General features: G+C 41.4%; 1 protein-coding gene across 2 annotated transcripts in view; it reads right to left on the bottom strand.

Annotated features, from left to right (window-relative positions):
- PPP1R1C (protein phosphatase 1 regulatory inhibitor subunit 1C) overlaps nucleotides 1-19,965 on the bottom strand; it is a 148,258-nt gene that overhangs the window by 12,608 nt on the left and 115,685 nt on the right. The window contains exons 3-5 of one of the 2 annotated variants that reach the window (XM_077448126.1): nucleotides 14,712-14,749; nucleotides 11,509-11,563; nucleotides 5,445-5,600 (exon numbers count right to left, since the gene is read on the bottom strand). In XM_077448126.1, the coding sequence (XP_077304252.1) occupies nucleotides 5,445-5,600; nucleotides 11,509-11,563; nucleotides 14,712-14,749 (249 nt within the window). The remainder of the gene's footprint in view (nucleotides 1-5,444; nucleotides 5,601-11,508; nucleotides 11,564-14,711; nucleotides 14,750-19,965) is intronic. The other variant, XM_077448127.1, reaches the window with a different exon arrangement.

The following is a 19,965-nucleotide window of genomic DNA, read 5'->3' as shown; positions in this document are numbered from 1 at the left end:
GACACTCTGAGAAGTGATGAACCCCTGGACTGCTGGGTGGGGAGGCTTGACCTCTGGCCAGAGCTTGCCCAATTTGCAGTGGAACTGTTGGCTTGCCCCTCGTCCAGTGTCCAGTCCGAAAGGACATTCAGCGCAGCAGGGGGGATCGTGACCGATAAGCGCACTCGCCTAGCTCACGACAGTGTTGACTACCTCACATTTATAAAAATGAATGAGGCATGGATCTCGGAGGAATTCAACACATGTGACCATCAGACCATGTACATGCATAACTCTATAAATGATTTATTTAATCGGGCACACAGACCTTTTTTCTACCTTTGGCTCACTTCCTTGTACAAAAAAAGCACACCGTACTATATGCCCGTACCCTCTTGTTTGAAGAGGTTGAGCGGTGTCATATTTTTGGATCCCGCAGCGAGTTGCTGGTATCAGTGCTGGTGTCAGTGCTCTCTAGCTTGGTGCTGGTGTCAGTGCTCTCTATCACGGTGGTGGCATGGTGTCCGTGCTCTCTATCTCGGTGCTGGTGTCAGTGCTCTCTCTCTATCTCGGTGCTGGTGTCAGTGCTCTCTCTCTATCTCTGTGCTGGTGTGGTGTCAGTGCTCTCTATCTCTGTGCTGGTGTCAGTGCTCTCTATCTCTCTGCTGGTGTCAGTGCTCTATATTTCGGTGCTGGTGTCAGTGCTCTCTATTTCGGTGCTGGTGTCAGTGCTCTCTATTTCGGTGCTGGTGTCAGTGCTCTCTATCTCGGTGCTGGTGTCAGTGCTCTCTATCAGGGTGCTGGTGTCAGTGCTCTCTATCAAGGTGCTGGTGTCAGTGCTCTCTATCAAGGTGCTGGTGTCAGTGCTCTCTATCACGGTGCTGGTGTCAGTGCTCTCTATCATGGTGCTGGTGTCAGTGCTCTCACGGTGCTGGTGTCAGTGCTCTCTATCATGGTGCTGGTATCAGTGCTCTCTATCACGGTGGTGGTGTCAGTGCTCTCACGGTGGTGGTGTCAGTGCTCTCTATCACGGTGCTGGTGTCAGTGCTCTCTATCTCGGTGCTGGTGTCAGTGCTCTCTATCTCAGTGCTGATGTCAGTGCTCAGTCTCTATCACGATGCTGGTGTCAATGCTCAGTCTCTATCACGGTGCTGGTTTCAGACAGTGAGGGAGATAGCAGTGCCAGCACCATGGCTGAGGATCAGTACTGGACTGGAACCTCCGGACCCCCACAGTGGAGCCCTGCATAGGTAGGGGTAAGAGCCGGGCAGAGGGAGGGGCTCAAGCACAGGTTGGCACACTGGGACACTGGCACAAGACTGTGCTGCCCTGACTGTGGCACTGATCATCTCCTGCACCCCCTTCATAGCCTGCCCTGACCTTGCCTCTCCTCCATGGCCTTCATGCACTCCTGAATTGTCAAAATTTCACAGATAAAAAAAGAATGCTTGTCGTTGTCGATCCCAGATTCACTTAATACTTTTGTTATGTCAGTGTCAATGTTGTGGGACTATGTGTGCACAGCTAGTAAGTATTTTGTGGCTGAAAATATGACCTGGAGGTTTTTTAGGTTGATGCATCGGGTGGAGGATCCAGCCAGAGGATACAGCGGGAGGACATCGCAGGATCCTAGGGACAAAGTAAGTAACTGTACCTGGATACTGCGATGCAATCCTGAGTGTGGCTCGGGGTTATTGGTACTGAAAATTAATCCCGAGCCACATTCAGGATTACCGCTAGAGAGGTTAAAGTATTCCCCGTTCCTCCTCTCACCCCTAATGCCAGATTGGGAACGCTCTGGCGATGACAGTCTTAATGTAGTTAGATATATATTTGTTATACATTTCTTCTGTTTACAGCAACAACAACAATTTGTTCTAATCATCTTTGTAATAACATTATGGATTTGTAACATTTACTGTTCCCTGTTTTCATGTGTATATGTATTGATTACATACGGATAATCCCATTTTGAATGAATATGACAAATTTGGCACTTTTTGGTTAATAGTACATCCTTCTTTCTCCACCGGGGGCGCACCGAGTCCCATGTGCTGCTGTTCCCAGGATTGGTGGACCCTTTTGGTATGGCTTCCCGGCAAGGGGGGAGGGGCCTTTGCGTGCGCGGGCCCCTCCCTTGTGTCCCCAAGTGTGGGCAATTGGGCTGGTACCACTTGCCCGACTGGGGAACTTCCCCTTGTCGGCGGTGTCCCGGAACATCCCCGGATGCCGCACCTCACAGCGCATGCACGGGGCACCGCGGGTGCACGGGACGTGCGGACGTCACGCTGGTGCGACGGGGCTGACGTAATTACGGGGCTGCTCATGCCCTTCCGGAACACCAGGGAGATCACAGGTGATTCGCCGCCATGGCGACCATGTAGCATCGGATGGTAATAGGCAGAGGGAGGAGCGGGACCTGCCAATTACAGATTTTCTGTGCATGTGCAAGTGCTTTTTGGCCACTATAAATATCCCCCTCATATGGAGGGACATTTAGCCTTATCCCTACAGGAAGCAAACTATAAGACTACCCTGCCTCTATTTGGTAGGTACTTTTGATTATTTTGGCATACACTTGGGGAAATATTTTTTTTTTTAAAGTCACTACTTATGTGTAAGGTTAATATATCAACCAATTACATTGTTATTTATATTTGATTTATCCATAGATAAGGGGATTTGCCCCCTTGGATTTTGAACACTTTTGGGTATCTGCCCCTACGATCTATCTTGGATCGGGTCTGTTCCCACAGCTTTTTCTCCCCCTCCCCATTCTATTTTTTTGGGGGGGGTTTTATCCACATAGTAACTAATCCAGGTAATAATCCACTTTTAGCACCCTTGGTTATATTATGCACTGATCAGTCACCTTTTCCACTATTTTCCTTCTAATGCTCTTTTTTGTCATCCATCACACATTTTCATTGTTGCGGTTCACATATTTTATTTTACTTCTCAACACACATTTTACTTTCCAGCATGATCACAATTTTTTGTTATTGTGTGGACATCATTGTGCACTTATTTTTCTTTCTCTTTATTTTCCTTTTTCTATACACTACATAGAGTCTTTTTATACATACTTCCCCCTTCTTTTTTTTTTACATCTCTTTGCATGCTGAATACCTGTAGGCACATTTATGTACTGTATAAATAAATACTTTATAATAATGCAGCCTGGTTGCCTGCTCATTTAATCACTGAGCGAGCAACGCTAATTGAATTTCACTACAGGTGCGTCCCTCCCACCCCTTGGTTGCCGATGCTTGCACTCCCTCCTGTGGATTACATTGGAGAGGAGTGAACAGTGTGATCTCTTGTAAGCTGCACCATCAGACTCCGCCCATTTTCCTCCTGGTGTGCGGTGACAGCTGGGAACGTCGGGGCCCTCTGTATACATATGTAGGGAGAGAGATAAGCGGTTTATTTTATCTCATTTTCTGAGAAGGATTTCCACTGTGAATGTTTCTTCCACCTACCTTGATGTACATTATTTGGTAACTATGTCAGCATTCCAGATATTTATACTATATTGAAGTAATTTTCAATGTATATACTCATGTTGTTTTCCTTCCGTAGCAGACCACCCCTCTGAAGAAGACCCATATCACGGGTTGAAACACGTCAGGGTCACGTCTCCACTGTCTGCAAATTTGTACAGTGTTTATGTGAAGTTTTCGTCTGTATATGTACACCCATTTTTTTTTATTAATGTTGTGTTTCAGTTTTCACTAACTGTCCAGTGGAGTTCATTTTTTAACCAATGTGTCATATTTTTGACGTACCAATAAATATTTAAATCTTTTTTATCCAACATTCTCCTACATTTATTACATATATTGTTTTGCTGCCTAAAAACCCCATTACAGGGGAAATTGCTCCTTTTTCTTTTTTGTCATTACTCAGGGGTGAGCAGCACTCTCCAACCTTTTGGTAGTGTGTTTCTTTTTTCTTTTTATTAAAGTATTCTTACCTGCATGCAGAGATCAGTGTACAATTTTGGCATCTGCCAAATTGAATGAACTCAATAAAAAAAACAAAGACCAGAAGAAGACTGGACAAAGATGTCAGTGACCAGCAGGTTATTTCCGAAGACCACATTACTGGAGTGGAGGCGAGATTAGTTCCACTTTAGGCCCTTTTACAGGGGCATTCCGTTTATCTGTTTTTTTATCCATCCGTTGACGGATGAAAAACGGACATCAATGCATCTCTATAGAAAAAAAGGATGTAAACGGATGATCATCATTTACATCTATTTACATCCACTTTTGTTAACATCCATTTTTTGGAACGGATCAAAGCCCTATTTTACTTGCATTAAAAAAGCAAAATGAACGAAAAACAGATGTAAATGGATAAATGGTCTGTTTTGCCTCTGTTTTTGCATTGGTAGTGGATTTAAAAAAAACGTATGTACAACTGATGAGAAACTGATCTAATTTTTCTTTAAAAAAAAACGTGACTGAAGTGATAAAATAAACAGAATGCTCCTGTTTATATAAAAGCATTTTTATATTTTTGAATTGACTGGTCGAATGGCAGGTCTACCTAATACAACTCATGTTATCTAAAAAAGTGAAACCTTACTGCAGACTTTTCGTGATTAAACTGAACCGGTATCTCTAGCCCACAAATATTTTTACCTTTTCTTATCTACTGCTTTTCCTGTTTTTATATATTCCGGTATATTTTTGTGCTTCATGCCAGTGTCGTCACCTTATATAAATTCATCACCTAGTAAGATTTATTATCTTCTACAGAAGGGGTTTAATTCATTCAGCAATTATATTTTCCTTGCATGTTTTGTTGCTTTGAAACATACACGTATCCTACATATTTAATCATTCTGTGTAATTGCTGCTATTTCTGATTTTAATGATTGCTCTAGCTTTTCCCAGTAAACTGGATTGATGAGGGGGTTAAGAGAAAATTTTACTACATTAATACATTTCTCTATTTACCAATGCCAATAAAAAGGCAGTGGGGTCCCTTTAATGTGCATATCTAATGCCAAATCTTTTTTATATATATATATATATATATATATATATTCGGAAGGGTTAAAACCCATCTTTGTCCCATTGGAGAGATTTCAATTCCTGTTCTGTAGACACAACAGGAAATCCATCCAAGGAGAGGAAAGCCCCCGCTTAATCAGTTGTCACTATTCATAGATTTCCTCTCTATTCCTGCCCTGGGGAATTTCCCTATTACTTTTAGCTGCGGAGACCAAAACCAGAAAAAAAAGAGCTTGAATTTTGTGGGGACACAGGGGATTCTAACTTTTCCCTACTCTATGAAAAAAAAAAAAGGTTTAACATTACAGTGTAAAATTTAAAGACAACATAGTTTTACCTAAAGAAGAAACTAGTAATGTTCCTCTAAGCAAATCTCGCAATTGCCTGACTGAGTTAAATATTGTATCTTACCTATATATCCCACTAATCTAGAGACCCTACCTGGGAAGAATGGCAAATCAAGATGATATGGAGTGTCTTTTCGTCTTGGTTTCGCAAGCAGCTTGGTATTCTCTGTTACTGTTTGCTCATACGGCATGCTGGTGGACTGATGTCTATCATCAATAGAAATTAAAGGTTTTGCCTGCTCATTGCTGCCTGCACATGCAACAAAGCACATAAAACAAAATAAACCATAGCGAATAAGAAAAAAAAAGAAATTAAAGGTTGCTTTATAAAAATAAATATTAATTATTTGAAAAAGAGTTTAGGGAAGACCTTATGGCACACAAGCAACATCAAACCTATAATGGAAAATGATAGCTGGGGAAGGAAAGGTTTAATAGGATTGGTTTTTCTAAATTTTTGGAGAAATCTTTCTCTAGCCACCTCAATACCAGCAAATTACACCCTTTCCTTCCCCAGCCCCTTTGTCCATTTTTAGTGCTGCGGTACATTGACTGACAATTAGTCATGCAAGACCGCACTATGAATGTTCTATAATTCATTCAGAAAAAGAGTGTTCTTTTGGTGGTATTTCTAAACCACCACTTTCCATAGAGTGTTTCTAAGGTCAAAAACTGTGTGACCGTGGTGATTGGCTCACAGACATCACAATGCACAGAGCCACTCTGATTGGCTTTGTACATTTTGCCTGTGATCTATGCTGTCTACGGACAGTATGATCACAGGCACTGCGAGTGTGCACCAACAATCAGCACTATAATATTTAAAGGCTAAGTCCACCTTTCTCAATATATTATATGTTCTACCCATATTTGGCCATATTAAAGTGTAATATATAAAATGTTGAGCATACATCACCCCCCCCCCCCCCTCGAATCCTCCCCTTTCTTGTGACAGGGGGTGGAGGACCTTCTTCCTGCACCCACTGTCACAATGTGAAAACAGAATGGCCATGTAGGGCTCTACCCACACAATTCTGTGAATTAATGCTTACAAGTAGCTTTAGCCTCTGCGGCTGATGGATTGTAGATCTCAATGAACTGCAAGGGTGCTTGTGTGTGATCTCATAGTTTATTTAGCTTCCTGGACTTCAGTAACTCCCTGCCCATATCAAAGGTATTGACAGACAGTGTATTGACATTCTGCAAGAGCCTGACAATGCACCCGCAATCTGCTGATTCTGGGTGCAATGCTTTACAGGCTCCCTGCAAAAAGGTGAACTTATCTTTTAAAATGTCCATTCAGAATAACCACTCCCTTAACTGTCCGTTTAACTAAAATGGCTGGTTAGGAGGTAACTAGGATTTATTAATTTCTTAGGTTTAATAGCCTGAAAATTAGCATGTAAAGGAAACCTGAAATAAATCAAATATGCAAACACAATAAAATCAAAGCCCAACTGAACTTTCAGTTTAGGTGAGCAAAATTCATTCAGATGCATCAAAACAAAGCATGTGCAGAATCTTACAGTTCATTTTCTTTAGCCACACAGAAGAATAAGCTGTCCCCTGCAAGGATGCTGCAGAGAAGGCCCTTTCTGTCTATGTGGAAGCAGTTGTCTCTCTGCAGAGACCTGACATGCTGAGTCAGAAATATAATACTGCAATGACAAAGCGCATGCACATGCGCATTAAACATACTGTATAAAAGCAATACAGGCTCAAGCTAATACAAATAAGCAGTTATGTTATGGCATGCAAGCAAAACAGAATTAAAACCAGTGCTTCTGTACCAAACGGCAATTAGAGAAGTTAAAGTGTTACAATTAATTGTTTCAAAACAGAAACTGTACTTCACTACCGTCCAACCTTCCTCATCAAATTGAAAATAAATTAATTAATTAATTCCAAACAAGCAAGTGTTCTCATTTCCAAAACGCAGTTACATTGATGGTAACATTTGGAAAAGATCAAACATCTATATGTTTAAAATATTGAACTACACTAGTTTAAATAATAAAACCAAATATTTTTTCTTTATTTTGTTTAACATTCAAACATGATAAAAATTAAATCATAATTTTAATAAAAGAAGCATCCTATCCATGACCTTGTCTAAATAACCCCTATTCCAAAAAAAGTTGAGACGCTGTGTGCATTCAGTTTTTTTGTAGATTTTACACAGCATCCCAACTTTTTGGGAATTTGGGTTTTAGGTCTCCAAAGGCTGATACTAGGTTAACACATGAATGTGAGAGGAAACAAACATTGGCAACAAACATATTGGGTGTGGACAGAGGATAAGACACAAATGTTTCTGTGTCTTTATCCTCTGTCCACACCAAATATGTTCAAGTTAATGTAGGGCCACCATTTGTGAATCCAGAAGGGGGGGGGAGGGGCAAAATATTGGGACTTTAAATGAAGCATGTAGCTGCAAGAATGGCTCTCTCCTGCAATATGCACCCCTTGGAATATGTTTTGCTATCCTATGAGAAGCCACTGAGAGATGGCTCTTGCCAACACCCCTAAGCCTCAGAAGATCCAAACACCTTGGATGCTTGTCTGCCCTTGGTGGTGCAGGAGGTTGGGTTGTGGTCATGGATTACATTCCCACAGTGTCAGGGCTGGGCTCAGCCTTTCCTTCTTAAAGATGGCCGCTCAGCTGTTGGCTAATTGTCAGCTCCTATCTCTCCACAGTGACTCACCTGTTGATGATATCCAGCTCGTCAGTCCTGCTTACTTAAGCTGTCCAGCCCAGATGATCTCTGCCTTCACCTTGGTCACATCTCTAGAGACGCTCGCCTGTGTTCCTGTTAAAGACTTGCTTGGCTGACATACCTTCTGGCTCCAGATCCTGCTTGCTGTTCTACTACACTCATCTCTCGCTCCCTGACATTTTGGCTTATCTGACTATCCTTTCCGGTTCCTGAACACTGCTATGTTTTGACTACGTTTACCCTGTTTAGCTTTTTTTTATTATTATTAAACAAGTGTGATTTTACTGTACTTCTGTCTTAGTCTGATTCATGTTTTCTGACACAGTTCCCATGAACGGTGTGCCCGGTGGGCTCCCAGCTCTTTGCAATTCACCTCCTCCACACAGCCATACTGTTTGTTGCGCGCTTTCTCCTGAAGAGTGATAATTACCCAGCCACCGGGCTAATTATAAGCTGCGTTTAGCCTTTTATGTATATACCGTATATACTCGAGTATAGGCCGACCCGAATATAAGCCGAGGCCCCCAATTTACCCCCAAAAAAACTGGCAAACTTATTGACTCGTGTATAAGCCGAGGGTGAGACATGCCTGTCCATCCCTGTGTGTGTGTCCGTCCATCCCTGTGTGTCCGTCCATCCCTGTGTGTCCGTCCATCCCTGTGTGTCCGTCCATCCATCCCTGTGTGTGTGTGTGTCCATCCATCCATCCATCCCTGTGTGTGTGTGTCTCCATCCATCCATCCATCCATCCCTGTGTGTGTGTGTCTCCATCCATCCATCCATCCCTGTGTGTGTGTGTCTCCATCCATCCACCCATCCCTGTGTGTGTCTCCATCCATCCACCCATCCCTGTGTGTGTGTGTGTGTGTGTGTGTGTGTGTGTGTGTGTGTGTCCAGCCTACCTTTGTCCCGAGCCTCCGTCCCGTGCCTTGCCTCCTTGCCTCCGTTCCGTCCCGTGCCGTGCCGTGCCTTGCCGTCGTGTCGTGCCTTGCCTTGCCTCCGTCCCGTCCCGTCCCGTCCCGTGCCGTGCCGTGCCTTGCCTTGCCTTGCCTTGCCTCCGTCCCGTGCCCTCTTCGGCGGCCATTGTAAAATTCAAAAGCCGCGCCTCCTCCTTCGCCTGTGATAGGCGGAACACTGAATTTCCCAGCAGCCTGTGTTCCGCCTATCACTGCCTTCGTATCATCCTCGTCCGTAGTACGAGGATGATACGATGTCCGTGATAGGCGGAACACAGGCTGCTGGGAAATTCAGTGTTCCGCCTATCACAGGCGAAGGGGGAGCCGGAGGCGCGGCTTTTGAATAGAATGGCCGCTGTCTGTCTGCTCGACGCGCTGATCGAGCGGGCAGACAGCGATGACTCGAGTATAAGCCGAGGGGGGCACTTTCAGCCTCAAAAAAGAGGCTGAAAATCTCGGCTTATACTCGAGTATATACGGTACGCCAATTATGCCAATATTGATTTTATTATCATGTGGTTTTAGGATCTACATTTAACATACTATGGGGTTCTATTCCATTGCAATCTATGTGCAGGAGCTAATCTGGAGGTCATATATATTCAGCCATTTTGTAGTTGCACTGTACCATCCCATATGTGCATATGCTATACATATATAAATTATAAAATTATAACAAGATATTTATCACTACCACAAATTTTTGTTTATTACCCTGTTACCTACAGATGTTAATGAACCTAAATATGATTGTGTATATAAATTATATTATATTTATTATGATTTATGTTTTTTACCATGTTATATACAGAATTTCATGAACTAATAAACATGTTTTTAAACAACTATTGTCATTCTTTCAGCTACGTGCTTCATTTAAAGTCCCAATCTTTTAAGCCCCCCTCTCCTTCTTCGCCATAAACAGGGATGGAGGAATATGACCTTATCAGGCCATTCCTCATTTAATGTCCCAAAATTGAAAATTTCTTTCATTTTGTGAGTCAAGGTCACAGTGTTGTAGATCAGACAATGTGGAAAACATTTTAATGTGCAAAATTATTCTGTCATTGCTGAGCAAGCAACCATGAAAATGCAACAATGTTTTTTGTTCCTATAACCAACTCAACGGGTGAAAGGTACAATAGGTTTAGCAGTCATTCATGGTAGAGACTCTCTGCTAGGCTAGTGGTGGTTAGTGTACTTTTGTGGTTATTCCTTACAAACCCAAGGAATACTTTTCCAAATACTGTATATTGTATTAAAATGTTTAAACTTGTTAAGGTCTGTTTTTGGCATCAATAAGCAAATAAGTTCTCAAGAACCATAATAATTAGCAGCCAGCAAGAATGTCTTGACTTCTCACTGTGACGATGAAGAAAGGCAGTTATAGCAGACATTGCTCTGCGCTGGTTTGTGGCTGTTGCTCTTAATGTAGTGCCCACTTTGTTTTGTTTTTTAACAGGACAAGTACCACTGTTATATTTTTCAGCAAGAACAATTAAGCACCCAAGGAAATTGGGAGCCCTGATGTGCATATATGTTATAAAGTCAATAGGGTTAACTAACTAAGGCTGGTCATACACAAAGCTTGGGTGGTTCGAATCTCGGGTGGTTCAATAGGAACCGGATGAGGTTTGAACCCTTAATGAGCAGGCTGAATGTACCAAGATTGGGTACAACCAGCCTGCCAGATACTCTTACGATTATCACAAGCAGCTGCTATAACTGCTAGGAATAAACACTGTCTTCTCCTGGTGGGGATGGCTTCAAGTAATTGTATTTTTGCTTGTACATAACAGAAATTAACTGCATAAAGCATCTATTTATTCACCAATCTAAGTGAACATTAACTTTGCAAAGTTAAAGTAGAACTAAAGACAAAATCTTTTTTTTTTTTCATTTTGGCTAGAGTAAGGGACAGTTATAACCTTTGTCAGTGTTTTTTTGCCATCTTTGTTCCATTGGTACACTTTCCATCTGATAACAAAAACAGTAAGTGAGAAGAAATCTCTTGTTGGCACCAGGGTCATCAGAACTAGTGGCCCCATTGGAAGATTTACCCTCTATACCTGTTCAGATGACAACATACATTTTTTTATTTTATTTTGACTTTAGTCATAATGGTAAACAGGACAAATTGAGAGGGTGAATGTCCCCCGCGGGGGAACAGACAGCAATAAAAAACTAACAGGTGTTCTAACCCCCCTCCACTCCATCCAAAGCTAAGAATATTGGTAACATTCTCTACACTTTTAAAAAGTCTCCAACATGCTGGTCTGAGAACTTGTAATTTAAAGCTCCAAAAATTGTATGATTCCCCTGACATTTATATGGTAGCATTTGTTGCAAAAATACATGTTGCAAACATATGTTATTAGTTAAGCTAAAACAACATGACAAGACAGTAAAACAAAAATAAGCATACATGATTATGGCATAAGTAGAAGTTATTATGTCAGAACACTGAACAGTACCTGGACAGTACCTTTCATCGCCGGGGCTGAGTAGACACTTTGCTTCCTCTGTTTTGGGGAAAGGTTCTAGGTTTACAATATACAAACAAGGATGTCGTTTAGTTCATATATTTACATACCCATGCATTATAATTCTAAAAGATTATATACTGAAGAAGGCAGAACTTCTAAAGACTGAAATCTGCCTGCATATTGTTTTATATTGGGGAAGGAGTGAATTTTAGACAACCCTGTGGAGGTTGATATAGGTTAGGTTGATCAAGTCAAATGGCAAACTCATGCAGATAGCCCAAATTCATAAATTTATAAACTTGGTATAAACAGATTTGTAATGAAATGGAATTACATAGGAAGCAGATGGTGGCTTCTTCAGAATAAGGCTCTGATTCCTAAACCTAGAGGGGCCAGTAAATACCTGCAACATATTCCAGTGCTTCTGCTTGCTTAAATGGCAGGGCAATCTGATAAAGCAAAGCATTGGCACTTCCTGGCAATGGCGAGCTTGCCTGCACCCACCCATGTATTCTTATTATTAAGTGAGCCAACCCATCATAGTAATGGATCGATATGGAAATGGGAGAGAGAGAGCAAACTCCAGGCAGAATGTAAGCATCAAAAGCTTCTGCTGGTATATGTATCTGCACCTCTTACGGCTGCTCTTTATACCTGCCAGAAGCATGTTTTTTCTTGTTAAAGCGTCACTGTAAAGCTATCTTATCATAAGAAAAAATGAATGGGTGGACCTTACAGACTTCTTTCTGGCTGTTGCCCCTATGGCTGGAGTAAGTATGCAGATCAGGAATGTCAGAGCAAATATAGAAGTTGTTACTTGCATTCTTATGGGTTGCTGATTCAAAATATCGAAATTAAAGCTGGGTACACATTGATAGTTTTTTTCTGACAGATCACTGTACCAACACAAGCGAACGCTGATCAGAGTCTAGTTTTCCAACATTTCCCTTCACCAAAAGGGAAATGTCAGACAAGCTTCTGTCAGAGATAGACAGCTGTACTGTACACACTGACCAAAAGTTGGATGGTTCCTGCTGAACAGGCTGATTTTTGGCCTGTGTGTCCCTAACTTAAGAAGGTAAGCAAAACAATCTTATCTTTGTTCTGTAAACTACTAATCCCATCATCCCCCCCCCCCACCAGAACACTCTCAGCCATTGGCTGAGAGCTCTGATTGGGAGCCAGTTGGCTGCTGGTTTTCCAGCATGCTCGTCTGACAGAAGATGGCCAAATGACCGTTTTCTGTCAGACTGGCTGTCAAACACACAGGCCAAATGTTGGCCAGATTTTATTGAACCGGCTGATGCCGCCTGACATTCGGCTCATGTGTACTAAAATTTAAATGTAGTGAACTTTAATAGAGGTGGACATGTTTGAATTCCAGCCAATGTGAGATTGCTCCATCCATAGAAACAGTGGAGAGATGAGTGAAGCCCTGAAGATGCATGAACTATATTATTTGCAGAATCAACAGGTGAAAATAAAGAGCATAGAAAAGATAAAAGCATGAAAAAAAATGCAACCACCACATCAAAGGACTGGTAAGCTGCATTATAATAAACTTATGTTTTTTGGTTTAGATACAATTTAGTAAAGGTTTTTTTTTTTTTTTTTTTTTTTAATAAGGCATCAAGAAGGAAATGGGTCTTAATTCAGACAAGTTGTTAGATGAGGCCTAGCTGTGTTTTGAAGTATTTTTTTTTCTAAGAAAGAAAAGTTTTTGTCTTGTAGTTGTTGATTGCAAGCAATCCAGTTCTCCTGTTTAACCTCACATCCCAGTCTAAGGGCAGGAGAATGTGGGAGAAGACAATAATTGGTTATTATGAGCAATAAGAACAGTTGTTCCTTCAGACAATGTTGGTAGAGACCCATTTTATAAAGGGTATGTAGCACCCTTTAGTAGTGTGCTAGAGAGGATAGGTAAATTTAAGCAGGCCTGACTGATTGCTAGGCCTGTTTGTTTTCATTCTAGGCTGGAAGTGGCTCAGGGTAGTGCTTGGTGACTCACAGGTGACAGCACTAGGACCTCCTACTTCTTTCTAGAATCTTCTAGTGTGTTCTGGAAAGAGAGGCTGGAGGGGAGCTGAGGCCATCTGGGGTGTTCTGGGAAGCCTTGGATTGGCAGGGGACAGGCCTCCTCAAATACCAAGGGTCAGCCCAGCTGAGGGGGGTTGTTAGGTGGAAGAGCTGGAGTGAGAGAGTGTGGAGGCTGTCAGGGCCCTCTAGCGACCTCCCCAGTCTGGGAGGGTTGACTTGGACCTGGGCTTGGGTGCAGTCGGGACCACCTTCAGGAATGAGAAGGTCCTGGACCAGAGGCACAAGAGAGAGCAAGGAGAGCACAGCAAAAGAGCGAGCACTGCTAAGAGACTCCAGGAAGGACAACTGGTCAAAGCCAGGAGGACTGGTGAGTGAGACACAGTCAGGAGGACGGGGTATTGCAGTCTGAGATGGGTGCAGAACCAGAAGTGTGGACTGTGGTGGAAGGGGCAGTGGAAATAGGCAGCTGCAGACAAGAGGGCTGGCAGGGCCTGAAGAGGGTGAACTGGGATCAGTAGCCAAAGTTAGGGCAGCTAGCACAAGGACTTTTCTGCTACACCATTGGGGCCCATGGTCCCAGCCTGCAAAGGGCATTTGCTGAGGCCTGGCTGAGTCAGTGTCAGGCCTAACCAACAAATAGTGCTAGCTGTTCCTGGGGAACCAAGTGATGTGCTGGAGGTGACTAGGAGTAACAGTCTGCAGCTAGAAATGAGCAGTGGAGTGAGGAATGATGAGCTTTAAGCAAGTGATGTGCAGGTGGACACTGAAGGAGTATGTATAGGGAATGTACATAGTTGTCCCAAAACCAAGTGCTGTTTCATTGATCTATGCTGGGCATCCCATATCTCCCATCCCAATCCAAGTTATATCCCTCAATTAAAAAAAACAAAAAAAAAAAAACAGGCACTGACTGCTTTGTGTCTGGGGGTGCCTGAGAGTGAATGCAGGGCTGGGCAGGGTGACAGACAAACCACATTTCTTAGAAGCCCCTGACGGGGGTACAGCTACAGGTAGTACGCAGCAAGCCAAGACACACCAATCATGAAGTGTCACATACTGACATACTGTATTGTGGAAGACTAGACACAAAAAGCAAAGCTTTGGAACAATGCACACATAAATCAAGACTGATGTAATAAAGGTTGTTTGAGAGCTGTTGACTTACCTCTTCATGAGTGCTGGTTGTCCTATTATCATTTATTTCTAGGCAGAAAAGAATATTTATATGAAGTCTATATTTTATAGATCACATATCCAATATTTATGTGTAGGCAGCTTTTGTGACATAAATACAATTAATTATAATTCATTCATTAGTTAAAACTACTTCAGTACAAGCCATTGATATAGTAGTAGTCAGAAATAAATTTTTCACCATCATACAAACATTTACTCTATTGTTACCCAATCCTAAATCAGTTTATACAGTAAAATAATTTCTCATAAAAACTTACATATGTAAAACCATCAAAAGCACTGAAAAATAAGATGCTAGCATTTTTTGTCTTTATTCCATGCGTAGTTTGGAAATAAATATAAGTAAAAAGAAAGAGAGAAAATTACTGCGCTATAAAAAAAAGTGAAAAAGAAAAAATGCATAAAGCATCTACATACGAATGTGACAAAAATGCATGTGACAAAGGAAAGGAAAAAATGTAGCGCTAAAAAATATGAAATAAATCAGTGATATATTCAAAATAAGTCCACTAGAAGTGCATCTAGAAGGATAATAAGGCCACCATGAATCAGGTCAAGTCAATCGCAAGCAGGGGAAGTCAACAGCCAACTGTACTTCAAAGGATAGTTACATCCAGACAGGTAAATATGATAAAACACTCTTACCAGAGTTGATGGACCTGTATGTCAGCGACACCAGATCTAACAAGTATGGAACGAAAACCACTTGGAGAGCAGGTCATACGGGATGTTTGTTGGGACTGCCTTCCCATAAAGAAATTCTGGCAACAGAATTTGGAAATGGAAGACCGTACCTTCCCTGGGGGAGTGGGCTACTGAAGTGGACCTTATTAGAGACCTTGAACGTCTGTTGGCCAAGGAATCTAATAAAGGCGAACAGTTCTCTCTCACTTGGACTTCATGGTCCATGTTCCACTACTCATTGGACTTCATCTCCTGGGCAGAGAGCAACATAGGCAGCACCACCTCATGACCATGGTGGAGCGATTCCTGTTCCTAATCTTTCTGCTTCCCCTACTTTCTCTTAACTCCTTTTCCTCTTTGTATAAATGTACTCCTCAGAATCCATTAAACACTCAGGCCGCGTACACACGCGCGGACTGTTCGCCCAACTTTGTCCGTCCAACAGTTTCGGCAAACAGTCCGCTCAAAATTAGCATGGACGGACATGCCCACACACGACGAACGAACAGTTTGCTGAAACCGTGCGCGATGACGTGAACGGCACGTACGACGGGACGAAAAATACGACGTCCTATACACTGCATTATAGCTTTCGGCGTGAAAATCCTTTCTGAGCATGCGCGCAACTTTGTTTGACGAACAAGCCTACACACGAGCGGACTGTTCGCTGAAACAAGGTTTCAGCGGACAGTTTTTCGGAAATTCCGAAAAACCTTGTCCGTCAAACTGTCCGCTGAAACTGTCCGCTGAAAGCCCACACACGAGCGGACTGTCCGCCCAAACACTGTTCAGCGGACAAAGTTGGGCGAACAGTCCGCCCGTGTGTACGCGGCCTTACTCCTGATGCAAAATATTTTCATCACAGCTAAATCCTCTACAGCATAACAGGTTTTTAGAATATGTCTGATAGTAATACATGATGTTTACACAAAATCTTCTCCTTTGAAGTGGGAATGCCCTTCAGTTCTTCATGTTATGCCTCAACATGTTGCTCTAATTAATGTTTTTTGACACACATAACGAACATGATACAATACTACATTTTTATAAGCTCCGGTCCCTATGCATATGGTTTACTGCCATTACTTACTACTGTTAATAATGGTATCTATGTGGACTGCATTTCCCACTTTGTTCCCTTCAGTAAAATAAGATTGAACTAAATACCTGTTTAATATCAATTGCATAGCTACATCAGATGTTCAGTGTTTCCAGCTTAATGACAGAAGCTTGATTGCTTTGCCCAGTGCTTGTTGAATAGCCTTTGAAGCTTGACATCTAAGCCTAGTATTTATTGCAAAGGTTCTGCAGCTAGACTGCATGGTCCAGGCTTATGCCTTGTACACACGATAAGAAAATTGGTTGTAAAATATCGCTTTCTAATCAATCGTCTGATAATCTGATCATTAGGACACAGTTTTTGAGAGCTGATTATGATAATTCATGTAGGGACTAGCATGAAAGTTTTTCTTGTACAACAACAGAACTAACAGTTTTTGTGTAATTAGCATTTTATTTGTACAGAATAAATCATGTAACCAAGACCACACATGCTTGGATATGAAAGAATACATTACAATACAATACATTCTATTGATACTGAAGTTGTATTCTGACGTACGAGAATTTTCATGACTTTAGTTAACTATTGGTTTTCGATGTGGGCCTAGCATGAAAAAAAAAAAGGACCATCATTCGTCCAATATTCTTATTGTGTGTACTAGGAATTATTATACAGCTATTGCATATTAATTGCTTGATCCAGCATTTACTTTACAGCTACTATGAGTTGACATCCCTCTGGTAATTTGCTAACATGGAACCAAGCTTATCTAGCATCAGTAGAAGGAGGAGTGTTTTGGATGCGGGATTTGAGCAAAGAAGACATGTTCTTGCCGGTTGATGAGTGGCAAAAGCAGTCCCTAAGCAGGGGATCATGGTAAAGTTTTGCCAGCACTCCATGCTCTTATTGGAACCAGATGCTTTATGATAAGGGATAAAGCTGTGTGTGTATATATATAAATGGAACTTTATGCTGAAATAATAAAATGACATCCCTAAACGTATAAGCTACCTGTTCATACTTTATGAAGAGTCCAAAATAAATGAGCAGTGCATTTATAAATATGAAGAAAAAAGGGGAAGGTCTGTATGATTTTTAAATACGTGGGCATGTTTTTAGTATCTTGTATAATACAGGAATAATGCAGGGATAATTGGAGTTTTTAAATATGGGGCTGAAAGTGAATACATAACATGTAATTACTGTTTTGTTTGAATACATGCTGTTATGTAGAGATTGTTAAAGTTGTAACAGAGTATATTCTATGATGATTAAATTATACCAAGTACCAACTGCTGCAATGTTACCCCTGTGCAATGTGTGGTCAAAATACTCCCATGCCTCACAGGGGAAGGACATTATATTACTGACAACACATGTCTCCTATAGTCATATTCTTAAAGTAAAGTAATTTGCTAGTAATAATAATTATAGAAAACAACAGCTTATTAAGCATCCAGATAGTGGAGATGTAACTTTACAGTTTAGATGCACAATTTAATAAACACAATACTGCATATTGTAACAAGACTAATAGCTACAAGATTCCTATACATTGTAGTAAACAGATGTATAAAGCTGTATTCTGCAAACCACACTTCATGTGTATCGCAACAGTGTCATCTACAATAAATCACACTATTTTACTCTTCTTCCCACTGTAGCTGTCCTTTGGCTTGTTGTCTCTCCATCTTTACTTATTGCCCTTGCTTTAATCCAACCAATTATGGAGCTTTTGTAAGCTTCAACTAAGGAGCACCCAACAAATGCAAACCTGAACCACAGGCACCATAGGGATCCAGCACACAGGCCTTTATATAAGGCACATAGTCAGTCTACCCCTTCAACTTATGATAACTTAGGTAGAAAAAAAAAGTTGTAACATATGCACATTCCAGTATTGGTACTACCTATCAGCATTGGGTCGGTTTGTTCTTTCTGCTGTGGTATCCTCCAAAATTCAAAATCATATCGATATGGTGTTAAATTAATCCACAAGCTACTGCTTTAAGATTCATAAAGATGTAGATCACATGATATATAAATACATGGCTGCTGTGATCTTAAAGTGGTTTTAAACTCTTAAAGACCACTTTTCACTACAGGTAAGCATATAATAAGGCTTACCTGTAGCTACCATGGATATCTCCTAAACCTGTAAGGTTTAGGAGATGCTCCCTGTATCAACATGTGCTGACATCATCAGCACATGCGAACTGAAGCAACGGCCCATTGCTTCAGCTGATGTGCCGTTAGCGGCAGCTTCCGTGTGCATGCAAGGGAGCGACATCATCACGGCTCTGGCCAATCACAGCGCTGGAGCCTACAATACCTGGAAATAACTCTGGGAGACATGTCGCTGGGCAGAGAAGTGTGTCGGGACCGCTGTGGGGGCTTCGATCTAAGGTGAGTATTTCATAATGAGCTAGTATGCTATGCATACTAGCTCAATATGCCTTTGTCTTGCAGGTTGTTTTTTTTTTTTTTTTTACATATGTTTACAATCACTTTAATATATGTAACCTGCTGTACCCTCTAAAGATTGATATACAATTGTGCTCAAAAGTTTGAATACCATGTCAGAAATGTTTACATTTTGCCATTAATATGGAAAATACGACTGATCATGCCAAAAAAAAGTCTTATATTTAAGGATAGTGATAACATGAAGCTATTTATTATCACATCGTTTTTTGGATCCTTTTTGAATCACAGTGATAACAGAAATCCCCCAAATGGCCCTGATAAAAAAGTTTACATACCCTGGAATGTTTGGCTTTGGACACAGAAGGTGGCACACACTGGTTAAAATGGCAATTAAAGGTTAATTTCTCACATTTATGGCTTTTTAAATTACAATTAGTGTCTGTGTATTAATAGTCAATTAGTTTGTTAGCTTTTACTTGGATGCCTTAAGCAAGCTAGACACAGAGCCATGAGGAGGTACAAAAGAACAGCCAAAAGACCTGAGTAACAAAGTAATGGAACTTTATGAAGATGGAAAAGGATATAAAAAGATACCCAAAGCCTTGAATATGCCAGTCAGTATTGTTTAATTCCCTATTAAAAAGTGGAAAATTCGGTGCACTTTTGATACCAAGCCAAGGTCAGGTAGACCAAGAAAGATTGCAGCCACAACTGGCCAAAGAATTGCCCAGGATACAAAGACAAACCCCCAAGTAACTGCAAGAGAAATACAGGCTGCTCTCCAAAATGACAGTGTGGTTGTTTTTAAGGAGTACAATTCTACATACTTGAACAAAAAAGAGCTGCATGGTTGAGCTGCCAGAAGGAAGCCTTTACTGTGCCAATGCCACAAAAAAGCCCAATGAGACATGTTAAGGTGTTGTTGGGCATATTGTCACCAGTTTTTTTTGTAGAACTTGTGCAGTAAAGGCTTCATTCTGGCAACTTGACCATGCAGCTCTATATCATTGTATTGTGCTCCTTAAAAACAACAACACCATCTTTTCCA

Source organism: Lithobates pipiens, unplaced genomic scaffold, assembly GCF_037356315.1.
Source record: "Lithobates pipiens isolate NorthernLeopardFrog02 unplaced genomic scaffold, aLitPip1_a1.2 Scaffold_22, whole genome shotgun sequence".
In the NCBI taxonomy this organism is placed as follows: Eukaryota; Metazoa; Chordata; class Amphibia; order Anura; family Ranidae; genus Lithobates; species Lithobates pipiens.
The sequence above is the reverse complement of the archived record's forward strand: the minus strand, read 5'-3'. Positions and strand labels throughout refer to the sequence as shown.